The following is a 14,908-nucleotide window of genomic DNA, read 5'->3' on the forward strand; positions in this document are numbered from 1 at the left end:
GAAATGATCCCTGGAGATGTTTTCTTGCCTAAGGCTTTTGTAATGTATGCAGTTTCTCCTTCTACAGAACACCAGTGTTACTTCACTCCCCTTTGTGGACACCAAGGGGAAGAAGAATATGGTAAGCTTCCCACACATTAGCAAGAAAGTCCTGCTGAAGTCATCCCTGCTGTATCAGGTGAGTGCAGATGGACGGGACCCTGAGAAGGTTTTAGTCCAAGGTTTTAGAAAGGCCCAGGATGGTGGGGAAAAGCACAGTATCTGCTGAAGAGTTGGGTTCTGGTCCTGTTCTCATTCTTTACAATGACTATAAGCTTGAGCAAATAAGTCCTTCACCTTTTCTTAGCTATGAAATGGTCCCTCTGTAGAGCTGTCAGGAGGATTCATCGAGGAAAGGAATAATGAAATGCTGTGCATGAAAGGTGGAACCATACAAAATATTAGTTTCCTCCCATGTCCTCCTGCTTCTTTTGTGTAGGGACCAAATGAGATAATAGGTGACAAGATGTCAACAGAAAGAGGCGTCACACACACATAAGTTCACGTGCTCCTGGGCAAGTCACTTTGTCTAGCTGGGAACTCACCTTCTTAAGAGCAGCAGTGAAAAACTGTTCCCATCTCTTCCCACAGCGAGATGTTGCTGGGGTTGTCAACAGCATACTGTAAGGTCCAGGGGTCTCCCCAGGAACAGTATGAGTCAGACAGATACTTCCTTTGGGAGAGAGATAGGGAGAACCTACTGTCTCTTAATTGCTGTTTTCTCCCTGGAGAGGTAGGTAAAGAGCCTGGCTGGAGGTGGGTGTCTTTGGTTAAATAAACGGTCATGGCCCCCAGGAGAGTCTTAAGTAGTTATTTATTGCAAACCTCTTTTTCTGAACAGGAGAATCAAGCTCACAATCAGATGCCAGCCTCAGAGCTCAAGGCTTCAGAAATACCTTTCCACCCTAGCATTAAAACCCAGGATCCCAAGGCACAGGAGATGTCACCAAAGAAGCACAAGGTGCCTCTGACAGCGGCAGGTACGCCTTTGGGGCAGTAGCAGGGTTTGGAGGTGGTTATGGAAGGTCAGGGTGTCAAGAGCTAAGCTGTGCTGGAGTGAGCTAAGCTGCCAGGTGTCAGAGTAGTCAGTGAAGGCAGCAAACCATGAGGAAAGCAGAAGTTAAGCGTTGAACCTCTGACTGTGGTGGTATAAGCAAGAGGGTGAATAGGAGGCTGAATTTTCCCCTATGGAGTGACTCTGGGCAAGGGCGGGATGTGCCAGTGCAGACAGAAGGAAGTGTCTCATTTGCCTAAGGAGCTGGACAGAAGGCTCCTGTCATTTTATGGACCCAGGGGCCAGGCGGAAGGCACTGAGAGAGGGGAAGAGCTAGGAGTGGAAAGGTCCTGAATACAGAGAGCAGAGCAAAGGGTGCTGAAGCTTGCTCCTTCCTCTTGGTAAGGAGGTGTTGGAGAGGAGCCTCCGGGGGGGGATCTTGGTTAGAAATGCAGATGCGTAGAAGAGCATGGCCAGCCAGGGGTCTCCGTCCTTGGCTGTAGCTTCCTCCAGAGACTGCAATGCACTGGCTGTGCAGCAGCTCTGCTGCAGGGAGGCATCTTTACCCATGAGGCTTGCCAGGTGAAGCCTTTGTGGACTGCCTTGTGGTCAGGCCTGAAAGATTACACATGGATTTTTGGCCAGTGGCTAGACTTCTAACGGGGTTCAGAGACTCATAACCTATTAGGACGCAAAGGAAGACCACCCAAACCCACCAAGCATCCACTATGGGTGCCATCATCAGATGCTTCACAGCTCTTCTACCACAACCTAGAAACTGAAAGTGGTGCTTGTTGTTCTTAAACAACTCCGGGAACTGTGCACGAAGAGGTCATTTCAGTCCTGAGCTAGTTCTGCCTTTACACAGCTGCCGTCTGCTCCCTCTGCTATCTTATGCCTTGGCTCTGTCCTCTGGGCAAAGAACATGCCTTATTCAGCGTATACGTGACTGCCCTTCACATATATGAAAACAGAAGTCTTGTCTCCTGTAAGTCTTTTTCTTTTTCCTTGCAGTTCCCTCTCTAACACTTCAGCAGCTCTCAAATAATATGGTGTCCCCGTCCTAATCCTAGTTTCTGTTCTCTGAGAATGCTGTAGTTTATCAATTACTGTGAATTTTACCCCTGATCACGCACCAGAGCACCGATGTGATCTGGCCAGTGTAGAAAAGTCCTAACCCATAATCTCTCCTTGCAATCTGAGGTCCTTCCTGATTCAGCTGCAGATGTGAGCATGAAGCCTCCTGGGCCTTTAATGTTGCCTTTATGTTACCTGTCTGGCCCTGCAGACATTACAGTCTTCAAAGCCTCTCAACTAATTATAGCTTAATTCCACATTAACTTGGGCAACGTGCCACCTAAACGATATACTATTGTCGACACTAATTTTACTCCTGGAATTTTTACCCACACTGCTCTAACCCCTGGGTGTATGGGGACTGAGCTCTCCCTTTCCCTGTCCTTGTGTTCTTTTCTTGATTTGTTGAAATAAGTGCGAGACCTTGACATTTATCTTTGTTATACTTCCATCTTGTGAGATGCCAGATGCATGGTCCTCAGTGAGCCACCCAGCTGGGAAACAGGGTTAGGCTCGTGACCTGGAAGGATGCCATCATCTGCATCCTGGGCAAATCCTATGCTGCCTCAACTTAACTCACAATTGTAGTGTTTTTCACAGAGGCCCTAAAGCTTTTTAAGAATCAGCTGTCTCCATATGAGCAAAGTGAAATCCTGGGCTACACGGAGCTGTGGTTCCTGGGGCTTGAAGCCAAGAAGCTCGACCTGGCTCCTGAGAAATTTAGCAAGACAAGTTTTGATGATGAGCAAGGCTCCTATCTGAAGGTGATGGGGGTGGGGGCCATGGGAACCTCCAGGGGCCCGGGGACAACAGGTAGTCTAGAAAGGAAAAAAGCAGGGGTATTTTGTAGTATTTGGTGCTGACATGTTGGAGACTAGATGTCCTGAAGTATTCTGGTAGTGCCAAACCAAAGAAATACCATGCTTGAAAATGGGGAAACATGCAATTTAGTATGCAAAATACTCTACTAATGGAAGACTGACTTTCCCCCAAGTGTACTTGGGGGTAGCTGGTTTGCATCCTGGGTGAGCTCCTACAGGCTCCCTCCCTGCATAGCCCACTGGAAAAGGCCAGATTGAAATAAGGAGCAATTTTCCCAGCATTTCCTTTTTTGTCTCCTCAATACAAGCCCATACATGGACTGTTTTCTCTTTTATAATAGATGCCATTTCCCCTACAGACAAAAAAGCTTTTGTCACTGTAGCCCCTGGTGCATAGAGCTGAATTTCATTCTGTTTTTTAAAAATTGATCCCAACAGCTCCTCTTCCTCCTCCTCTTCTGACTGTAGCCCTTGGCTTCCCCAGGGCGGTGCCTCTTCCCAGCCTGAAGGTGAAAGCTGAGCAGTGATTCCCAGGACTGAGCATGTTGGGATGTGTGATGCTTAGTGCGCTAGACTATGGGCTGTCAGGAATTTCCTCTTCAGAACATTTCATTACCACTTGGATTTAAGAGACAAGATGAGCCTGATGGCTCATAGAAGAGGCAGATTTTATTAATAGCATTGAGGGCCATGTTAGTCTAGCATTACTATGAACACAAACCACTTGCAGGATCTTGTTTAAATGCACGTTCTTATCCAGCCGGTCTGGGGCTAGGGCCTGAGCTTCCAGGTGGTGCCTGTGCTCCTGATCCTTGGACCACACTTTGAGATGCAAGGATTTCGTTTCTGTCACACAGTGCCTTCTAGAGCCTGGGTTTTCAATATTTTCAGTCAAGAATCCCTTTGGGAGCCTGATAAAAGCTATAGGTCCTCATCCCACAAAAGACAGCCTGCACATACATAAAATTATAGGGGGTTAGTGGATCCTTGGTTAGGAATCTCCAATAAGTATATATATATATATATTTTTGAGACGGAGTTGCCCACGTTGGAGTGCAGTGGTGTGAACGACTCACTGCAACCTCCACCTTCCTGGGTTCAGGCGATTCTCTTGCTTCAGCGTCCAGAGTAGCAGGGATTACAGGCGCCCGCCACCACGCCTGGGTGATTTTTGTATTTTTGGTAGAGGCAGGATTTCACTGTGTTGGTCAGGCTGGTCTCAAACTCCTGACCTCAGGTGATCCATCCGCCTTGGCCTCCCAAAGGGCTGGGATTACAGGTGTGAGCCACTGCACCCGGCTGGGAATCTCCAGTATAAATCTTAACTCTGATTCAGCTAGACCTCCTCAACCCCTCCCTCCCTGCTCCCTCCTCTGTTCCACCCTACCTGAGCCTAGGGTCTCTGGGAATTCCCTAAGGGTGTCAGTACTACTTTTAAATTAATTCATTGGAACTCAGTTCTTCAGTCTCAAATCTTAGAAAAGGCTTTTGTTTTTTTGGTGGGGGAAGGGCATTGTGGGGACGAAAGGGATAATATGTGTTCTCTGTAAGCTAAAAATCACCACCCTTATTGCATTCCAGTACACACACAAATACATACTGCACATAGCCAAATTCCCAAGCACGCAACACAGCTGCATTCTCACTTTATTTTGTCGACAAGTGTTAATTGAATGCCTGTGTATTGATAATCTATCATAAACTTGGGCATCTGCTAGACTCTGGAAATATAAAGGAAGCTATCACAAATGAATACAAAATGGTTCTTGCTTTCAGGTAACTATAATCAATGTCAAAGTTGACATGTGAATGAACAATTATGACACTAAGTGGTAGTATGCAGAAGGCAAGCATAAATGCTAAAAAAACACATATGTAATTTTATAGCCACATGTGTGTGGATCCTGTCCCTGTCCTTTTCCCATACATTCTCATGACAGATCCTTACAAGTAGACTAACCTACATCCATAGATCAGGAAAGTTGTACGTGTTCAAATTCAGTCTAGATTCCTCCCATATAAACCGACCCCCAGCACACATTCTCAAACACATCCTGAGGACTTGTACACAAACACTTAATCCTTCACCTCTCCCAAACTCATGAGTGTAACACTAGAAATCAGAGACCCACAGAGCTTGAGGACCTTAGAGATAATCTTATCCAGCATCTTCAGTTTACAGACAACAGCACTGCAGCTCAGAATGGTGGTCTCAAGTTGCTTGTCTAAAGCTAAAGTCTTTTTAATAGAAAATTTCCTGTGGTTTTGATTAACCCCCTGCTCTCTAGTTTCCAACATAGGGAGAGACGTGGGTGATTCTGGATCTTGAAATATTTCTCTTCGCCAAGAAAGGTCCAAGTTCTGTACTGCTAACTCCAGGATAGGATTAAATCCCAGTAAGCCCAAAGGAGAATCAAATTTGGCCGGAAGAGGCAGAGCAGACCTAACGCCTTCTCTGATCGATAGAGACACATCAGGGGTCAGAAACAAAACTTTCTCAGAGGCCGGGCGCGGTGGCTCAAGCCTGTAATCCCAGCACTTTGGGAGGCTGAGACGGGTGGATCATGAGGTCAGGAGATCGAGACCATCCTGGCTAACACGGTGAAACCCCGTCTCTACTAAAAATACAAAATAAAAAAAACTAGCTGGGCGAGGTGGCGGGTGCCTGTAGTTCCAGCTACTCGGGAACCTGAGACAGGAGAATGGCATAAACCCGGGAGGCGGAGCTTGCAGTGAGCTGAGATCCAGCCACTGCACTCCAGCCTGGGCAACAGAACGAGACTCCGTCCCAAAAAACAAAACAAAACAAAACAAAAAAAAACAAAAAAAAAAAAACTTTCTCCAAACCAGAGATGCTGCTTAACTTCAAGACTCATAAAATGTCCAAACCAAAAGGGACTTTCAGGGCCGCTTTGTCCAACCCTCTTACTTTATAGATCCTAAAACATGTAGAAAACTGGAGGACTAGAACTGGAACTACAATACTGGGACTAGATCCCAAGTTTCCTAAAACCATCCAGTGTTCTTTGTGCTGCTTGACATGGATCAAGCCTGTGGGACTTTCCCCGGCACCACATGAGTGGCCCAGAATCCAGCCAACAAGCTCCCCATTGCAGTCACAATGAGATGAGGGCGAGAGTCCCACAAGTGCCCAGTGCAGTTAGAAAATGCCTCCAGGAGTGAGCCGTAATCTGGGGGTGGGAATGCCAGGGCCCTGTGCCAGGAAGGCCCGGGAGCCCATGGCTTTGCTCTTCACCTCCGTCCTGGCTTCCACAGGTCCTGCATGATCACATTGCCTACCGCTATGAGGTTCTGGAGATGATCGGGAAGGGATCCTTTGGACAGGTGGCCAAGTGCTTGGATCACAAAAACAATGAGCTGGTGGCCCTGAAAATCATCAGGAACAAGAAGAGGTGTGGCTTGGGGGATGACAGAGGCCACAGAAGAGGGACTATGTGACTCTGGCCCCGGCAGAATGCCAGCCCTTCCTGACTCTGCCTCAGCCTCCGATCTTCCCTTTTCTTTTCCCTTTTCTCTTTCTACCTGTCTGATTCCATGAGGGGGCAAAGAGGAGGTGACAGTGTGGTGTTTTTAGCGCTTCCTGCCACTAGACAGTCTTGCTGGGGTCGTGGGGAGGGGCTGACTGCTGCAATGCGACCTGACACTGATGTTTCTGTCCCCGTTTCCCACCCTGCCTGCCACTCCCAATCCCCTCAGATTTCACCAGCAGGCCCTGGTGGAGCTGAAGATCCTGGAAGCCCTCAGAAAGAAGGACAAAGACAACACCTACAATGTGGTGCATATGAAGGACTTTTTCTACTTTCGCAATCACTTCTGCATCACCTTTGAGCTCCTGGGGTCAGCTGCCTTTTCTTCTTAACTCATTTCCTCTGGAAAAGTTACCTAAGTGATAGTGTTTGAGGTCAGAACACTAGATTTTTCTGGATGTGAATATTTAATAACTAGAATGTTCATGACAGTTACTTAGTTATGCAGAAGGCCCAGGAGCCAGGAGGCTGGGATGAAAGCAGACGATCTTGGTATGCCTGTCACCTGCCAGCCTCCCCGTGATGTACTTCCCTGGGGTGGGTACTGGGCCAGGTGACATGACCAAAACAAGGCCTCTTTCCTCAAGAGCTAAACCAAAATAGTCAAAAAGGACTTTTCTTTGTTTGCTATCATATTCCCTACTCGTGGGCTTTCTGGCCTGGTCGTGCAGAGGCTGAAACCTAAAGGGACAGGCAGCTGGCTGCTCAGAGTGGGAAAAGGGTTTTGATTTTGAGTAAATAAGGACAAGAGCAGATATTTTCGGTAAGAGAGCAGAGCCTGACTTAAATAGATTGGCGTGACCTGGCTGAATATTGGAGCTGACAAGGCATGCCAATCGCAAGGGCATGCTAATTTGATTATTTTTCTCTCTGGGAAGACCATCTGATGCAATTTATATAAAACTAGAAACCCAGAATGCATTTAGCAAAGGAGATTAAGCAGGGGTGAGCTCTCAGAGTGTTACTGGATTCAGCAAGCTGGTAGCTCAGTGCTCCCAGGACACCACTGCTGATGGTAAAACTCTAGGAACCAGCTACATTTGAATTAGCAGGTAAGGTGACACTCTCCTCACCATTTCCGGTTATTACAAAGTGTGGTCGAGTCTCTGATATGCAGAGGTAAATTATCTTCTCTGTGGCCAAATGGACAGCTCAGTCTGCCTTTCTTGGCCATGAATCACAGTGCACAGTTAGGATGTCATTGTGCTTAAAAGAGCTCTGGGAGGTCAGAGGGCCAGGGTGTGCAGGAGGAATCCATAGCCCAGAGAGATGAGGGAGTTGCCCAGGTGACTAGTCAGGATAGGGCCAGAGCCAAGTCTCACATCTCCATTGCAGCCCTCAAGAATGAATGACGGCCGGGTGTGATGGCTCACGCCTGTATCTCAGCACTTTGGGAGGCTGAGGCGGGTGGATCACTTGAGGTCAGGAGTTCAAGACCAGCCTGGCCAAAAGGGTGAAACCCCATCTCTACTAAAAACACATCTCTACGAAAAACCCCATCTCTACTAAAAACAGCTGGACGTAGTGGTGTGTGATTGTAATCCCAGCTACTTGGAAGGCAGAGGCAGGAGAATCACTTGCATGTAGGAGGCAGAGGTTGCAGTGAGCTGAGATTGTGCCACTGCACTCCAGCCTGGGCAACAGAGCAAGACTCTGTCAAAAAAAAAAAAAAAAAAAAAAAAAGAACAGCTCTGGCTGGGCGTGGTGACTCACACCTGTAATCTCAGCATCTTGGGAGGCCAAGTTGGGAGGTCACTTGAGTCCAAAAGTTTGAGACCATCCTGGACAACATAGCAAGACCCCATCTCTAAAAAAAACATTAAGAACGAGTGGCTTGCTAAATACTACCAAAGCTAGATGATCTTAGGAATGGAAGATGAGGAGGAACCAGCAGAAGGTTGCTGAAAAGCCATTTTGGGGTCATGCTCTTTCCCTTCTCTCCCCATCTCACAGCTTGCACAGAAGTTGCATCTGGCAGTTCACTAAATAAATGTTTCTTCTTCAAATGCATTGTATTAATATTAGTTTCTAACATCCATAAGTCTGTAGACGTCATATCATACAGTAGGCTTCTGTCACCCTAGAGAATTTCAGATTCTCTGGCAAGAGCAAGCTTGCATTTCTCAAGGGAACAGTTAGGTGAGACCAAACAGCCACACTTTGGGAGGAGCAGGGGCTCCCTCTGGCCTCAGCCCCCATCTGCCCACTCTCTTCTTCCTTACTTGTCAGGAACCTGATGTCCTTAGACAGCCCTTATCAGGCCTGGGCAGCAGTGGCTGCTTGTTTGAGTGACTGGTGGGTTTCCTGGGTCCCTCCCAAAGGCCTGAGGAACTATGACTATTTCAGAAGTTTGGGCCAACCTCTTAACCTACCTGCATAAGAAAGTGCTTCAGTGGCCTTGTCACATAAGAGATGAGGGGACATCTGAGAGTCTGACACGTTTTCACCCTGCGCCCACCCTGGGCCCACCATGATTCAGCGGGAAAGCTGAGTCTATAAGGGCACGAAAGCCCTGCCTCCTGGTCTGAGGCTTGCCTGCTACTAGAGTGAAACCAGGTGATACAAGATTGTTTGCAGGTTCCAATTCAGCCTTCTGTATTTTTTTACACCCATAGGCATCACTTTTCCCCTCTCTTTTCCAGAATCAACTTGTACGAGTTGATGAAGAAAAACAACTTTCAAGGCTTCAGTCTGTCGATAGTTCGGCGTTTCACTCTCTCTGTTTTGAAGTGCTTGCAAATGCTTTCTGTAGAGAAAATCATTCACTGTGATCTCAAGCCCGTGAGTACCACCTCCATCCTGCCATGGAAACACTCTGGAAATACCCATTCTATTCCCTAGGCTGCGTAAGAATCACAAACTCCAATCAAAGCATTGCCTTTGAACTTTTTTTTTTTTTTTTTTTTTTTTTTTGTGCTCTATTGTCATGGCAGTATGTATGTCAAGGGGGGCATTTAATGGGAATGTCAAACAAATTCAGTCAATGGCATTTCTAAGGCCATGCAAGCAAGGCCTAGAACCAGGTGCCAAAGAAGATAAAAACAAAGTCACAATCTTCAGGAGTTGCAGAATCAATAGCGGGAAAGTGACAAAATATATGCAAACGAAACTCTGTAAAGCAGTGACTATGAGGTCCAAAAGAGAAATACCGACCACAAATCAAATGGGAAGTCAAAGGGGAGGATGATGGGATTTTGGAGAGGATGTGGGAGGAGGCCCGTGGAGGTGGTCATATTTGAACTGGGCCCTGAAGGATGGGGAGCATTAAGGTAAGCAGAGGGCCTAGGGCGGCATTACTGTAGCTTGGCATATGTCTTTTCTTCTCTCTAGGAGAATATAGTGCTATACCAAAAGGGCCAAGTCTCTGTTAAAGTCATTGACTTTGGATCAAGCTGTTATGAACACCAGAAAGGTAGGTCCCATGCCAGTCCCGTCATCTGAGTTTTCCTATTGCAATTTCTCTCCCTTCACATACAAGGTCACCCGGCTTCTAGCCTGGGCTCAGCTATCACCACTACCAGTCTGATTCTGAACAAGGTGCTTCACTTCTCTGAGCCCAAGTTTCCTCATCTATAAAATGAGAAAGTTGTATCCAAGTACTAAAAGGGTGCTTTCAAGCTCTCATATTCTGTGGATATGGAATTATCCAAGAACAGTGAGTCCCAAAACTAACTACATGTGTATCTGAATTGCTTTGGGGCTCCGAAAAATGATAGCTTCCAGGGCCTCATACCACATGGTCCTAATCCACATTTCTGGGAAGTAGCTGGAAGTCTGCACTTCAGAAACCGTAGTCATTCTGAAGCTTGGAATTCGCTGCCCCAGATCCTCTCGTTTTTATATTTTTTCAAGCTAGGATCCAAAAAGTAGCTCTGGAGTACATTTTCACAGTGTTTACTGAACTTGATTCAATAATGTGTTCTTTTGGCTTCTATCAGGTTCGCTATAGACAACATGTACCATTCAACAGACATTTATGATCTGTTTTGTGTCAGTCACTGTCCTGGGTACCAGGAACAAAAAATGAACATTCCCTGTCCTCAGGTTGCTTACGATCTAATGTAAGAGACAGAAAGATAAAAATAATATGGTGACTACAATGATTAGAGCTGTACACAGGATGTGTTAAAGATACACAACAGAGGGACTTTGGGACCAGCCTTTAAGGTGACAAGAGCTGTCAGAGGAAGCTTCCTGAGGCTGAAGAAAGGATTACTAGATGGATGTTTCCAAATGTTAGGCAGATCAATTTTTTTTTTTTGGAAAAAAACATTTACAAGTTTATTAATAAAGAATGTGATAAAAGACACAGAGGAGAGATACACAAGGCAAAATATTTGGAAGGGGTGTGAGGCTTCCATGCCCTCTTGGGGGCATGCCGCCCTCCCAACACCACATTTCCCATACCCTGGAAGCTCTCTAAATCCTGCAGCTTGGGGATTTTTATGAAGGTTTCATCACATAGTCATTGAGATTCTTAACTCAATTTCTAGCCCCTTCCCCCTTCCTAGAAGAAACGAGTTAGAACTGAAAGTTCCAAGCTTCTAATCACGGCTTAGTCTTTCCGGCAACCAGACCCTATTTAGGAGCCCACCAAGAGTCATCTCATTAGAACAAAGACAGTCCTATCACCTAAGAAGTTCCAAAGGATTAGGAGCTCTATGTCAGAAGCCAGGACAAAAGATCAATTATTAGAACAAGAGATACATGTAGAATCCCTATCACTCAAGAAATTAAAAAGGTTTTAGGAACTCTGTGCCAAAAACTAGGGGTAGAGTCCTATATCTATTTCTTATTGTTTCTCACACGTGCTCATATACAAGCAGGTATATTATTAATTTGAAGAAAAAAATAAGTTGATGCACCACATGCAGTGTTAGCCATTCACTCTCACACATTGTTGGAGGAACTATAAATTCGTATTATCTTTTGGGAGGTTACTTTTGTATCTTTAACCAAACATTTCACTCTAAACCTTCAAAAATTATAAATTCCCCTCTGAAGAACCTGTCCTCCAGATGACAGATGTTCCCATAGAACGTACATCTTCACTACTGCACTGTTAAGTAGCGCAACATTGGAACCAACCTAAACATCTACAAATGAAGAATGGTTTAATAAATTAACACTGTTATACCACGCAGCTATTTGAAAAGAGAGATTTAAATGTAATGGCCTAGAAAGACCTCCAGGATGAAGTAAGTGAAAAAAACTGAATAATGAAACTTTTGACATGTAAATATATAAATAAGATAGATAGAAAAGGATTTGCACCACACTGTTAAAAGTGGTTATCACTGGAGATGAGCCTGGAAGAGCTTAGGGTTGAATTTTCAACTTTTACTTTACATATATATCTTTTTTTTTAGTAAGGATATGATGATTTTTAAAATTTTCTCTTGGATTTTCAATTTTTTAAATTTTTTTAAATTAAATAATTTGGTGTCTTTAATTTGCTAAAGATTTACATAAGATTTCTATATGTCTAGCCTTCAGTGAGACCAGTCTGTAGGGTTTGTTTTCGTGTGTGTGTGTATCTTTGTCCTGTTTGAATACCAAAGTTATGTCTTGAAAAAATGAATTGACCTTTTCTATTTTCTGTTCCATCAAAGTCTGAAGAAAATGGGAATCATTTTCTTTTCACAAGGCCTCTTAGAACCTACTTGGAAAGTCATCTGCATGTTGCATCTTTTGCAAGGGTAGTTCTTGAACCACTTTTCTACTTCTTTCATAGGCTGTTAGTCTGATATCCAGACTTCCTTCTGTAAATAAGTTCAGCTTTCATATCTGTATGAACTTATTTTTCAGAGAAGTTTTGCTTACTCTACTGTTCATGTCTTCAATTTGCGTTGCTTGCTGAATTCTCCTCATTTCTAAGACCTGCTCTCTTTTCTTTTGCAACCATGCTTTAAATACCATGTCATTCTCCCTCTTTTTTTTTCTTTCTCTTCTTCTATTTTCTGTTGCTCTTCCTCTCTTTTCAGCTTTTCTGTCTGTTGTTCTAGTTGTTTTTGTAGTTCTTTCTGTCAAGGGGAAAGACAGTACGTTGAGGTCACTGGTGAGATATGTGCAGACTCTGTCCTGATTAGATTTCCCATTCCCTTTACTTCGATCTGAGTTAGACAAGTCTTGCAGTTGAGTGGTGGCTGAGGGATATAAGCCAGCGGCTTTCCTGTTGATGAGTGAGTGACAGCATCAATCTTTCCTGCAGAATCTTCTTTCTTGATGCCACTGACACAGGAGTTGGAAGATCTGGGTAACAACTGCTGAGGGTCATTTTCTGTACTGTTTGCATTATTATTGGCAGGCAAAACCCCCGACTCTCAATGTCTTGTAAACTCAGAAGTTGAAATTTTCCATCTCTCTCCACCAGTATTGTCCTATCCTTGTTTATTTCACAGCTTCCATTAGTAAGTGACAGGAGCACATTTACTTGTCCCAAATATTTGGAAATACATAACTGTGACAGTTTCCCAAACATAATCCTTTCATTTTCAAAATAATTTTTGTAAGTATTAGTGTCTTTTAGCGGAGGAGCTTCCAGATCATCTAATTTGTCCTTGAGCTTAAGTTTTTGCTCCCTTTTATCATTCACAGGTTCTTGATGCTGTAGAAGCTTGTTAGCTTGTACAACTTTCTCCATAATATATCTCCTTACTTCCTCATCCTCTTCCTCCTCCAAGTCTTTCTGCTTTCTAGTTTGGATTCCTGGAAAGAGTTTTCACTATCTGAATCTGATATGGGATCCAAAGGTTGAATGCTTGGAACAGAAATCAAATCATTTCTTCTCAGTGGGACGTCAGCCTGCAGAGATTTGTCAGGATCAGAAAGCCGTTTGGCATGTTCTATTACTGTTCCCTTCTCTTTGAAGTCTTGGTTAATATTCTCTTCCTTCTCACAAGCCATCTCTATTATGCTGGCATCACTTTTTTCATTTTCATTAGTTAACCACTCCAGGTCCTTTTCAGAGTCACCTTTGTATTCTTCACCTTCTTTTGAATCAGTATCTTTATTTTCATTCATTTTCGTCTCTCCCACCATTAATATTTCCGCTCCGCATTGTTCTTCCCTTCTCTCCCTCTATCTCCCTCCTGGCTGTGTAAAATGTGGCAGCTGGGGTCACAGAGATGGCCAGGGGAGTTCTCCTCTCCTCCTCTTTTTAAGCTCTTCACATTGAGACAAGGGAGACCCTGGCACCTGCCTTGGCAGCAGCCAGGACCACACTGCCATGGCAACAGCGTGCCTCTGTGTCCTCCATCCAGGCCTCTCTCTGGCAGATCAATTTTTGAGGACATAAGACCTTTATGTCTCTTATGTATGAATCCTATAAGAAATTCCAGCTAAAAAATAATGCTTCCTACAAAGAACTTGTATGTTTTCTCTTCTCAGATGTTGAAAGTTGTGTAACTTATCAGTTGTCATTTATCTTGGCTGCCAAGATGCTCAGAACTGAATTTGTAATTATTTTATCCTTGATTTCTAGCAGTCATTTCCCCCTTTGCATATTTTCTGACTTCTTTTTTTATCTTTATTTTAACTGTGAGGCAGTATCTAGTATTGATACTACAACTGGACTAGGCAGTCAAAATGACAGATTTGACAGAGTCTCAAATCCCAGCTCTGTCACTTATAGCTGAGTAACCTTGACATTTTAACCTCTGTATGCCTCAGTTTTCTCTTCTTTAAGTTGGAGGCAATAATACTACTTGCTTCACAGAATTAATGTAAGAGTTGAAAGGGCTTATATATAAAAGTACCTGGAATCGTGCCTGGCACATACTAAACATAATGTAGTAAATACCATTAAATCCGTGTTCTAAAATACTCTGTGCATATGTACTTTGCAAAGTACCACAAATACATTTGGGAAGCAGGCAGCATACAAACATTATTTTTATTAAATCTCTATTTTGTTTTAAATCACAGAATTGTGTTCTGACAATAACCAATGTAAACAACAGAAAAGTGGTTACAGAATCCCTGCTCCTCCCCAGGTAACCAGCAACCCCAGTTATGTGGAAATAACTACCATGTTCCGTTTCTTCGACTTCAGTCTGTTCATCGTCATCTGTTGAGATTTTTCTTTCTATACTACAAGTGCACATACTATATGGAATATACACTTTGGATGCTCCCTTTCTAACTTGATATGCCTCTTCCCTTGCCAAGTCACAAGACTCAGAAGCTGTCTACCCCAAATTAATCTGACAGTTTGAAAACTTAGTCTTGTGTTTTGTTTGTTTGTCATAAACTTGGCTGACTGAAATTCACTTTCCTACAACAATGGCTACGTTGGAGTTCGTTATCAAGAAAGCAGGGACAATAACACCTCCTTTAGAAGCAGATTGCTGTGGGATTTGATGCTGTTAGGTGTAATGAGAGTTGTGAGTGCTGGCCAGCTGGACTTCCCTTTCCCCGCCAGCGGGGGC

At 44.3% G+C, this 14,908-nt stretch overlaps 1 protein-coding gene across 1 annotated transcript in view; it reads left to right on the top strand.

Moving 5' to 3' along the window:
- The window catches only part of DYRK4 (dual specificity tyrosine phosphorylation regulated kinase 4), a 42,243-nt gene extending 27,689 nt beyond the window's left edge, over nucleotides 1-14,554 (top strand). Inside the window, exons 5-12 of the mRNA XM_026447800.1 lie at nucleotides 68-178; nucleotides 881-1,019; nucleotides 2,699-2,874; nucleotides 6,208-6,344; nucleotides 6,649-6,789; nucleotides 9,122-9,260; nucleotides 9,810-9,891; nucleotides 14,406-14,554. Of these exons, the coding sequence (XP_026303585.1) occupies nucleotides 68-178; nucleotides 881-1,019; nucleotides 2,699-2,874; nucleotides 6,208-6,344; nucleotides 6,649-6,789; nucleotides 9,122-9,260; nucleotides 9,810-9,891; nucleotides 14,406-14,554 (1,074 nt within the window). The remainder of the gene's footprint in view (nucleotides 1-67; nucleotides 179-880; nucleotides 1,020-2,698; nucleotides 2,875-6,207; nucleotides 6,345-6,648; nucleotides 6,790-9,121; nucleotides 9,261-9,809; nucleotides 9,892-14,405) is intronic.
- Nucleotides 14,555-14,908: the final 354 nt, after the last annotated feature.

The sequence above is a fragment of the Piliocolobus tephrosceles genome, chromosome 10 (genome assembly GCF_002776525.5).
Source record: "Piliocolobus tephrosceles isolate RC106 chromosome 10, ASM277652v3, whole genome shotgun sequence".
NCBI lineage: Eukaryota > Metazoa > Chordata > Mammalia > Primates > Cercopithecidae > Piliocolobus > Piliocolobus tephrosceles.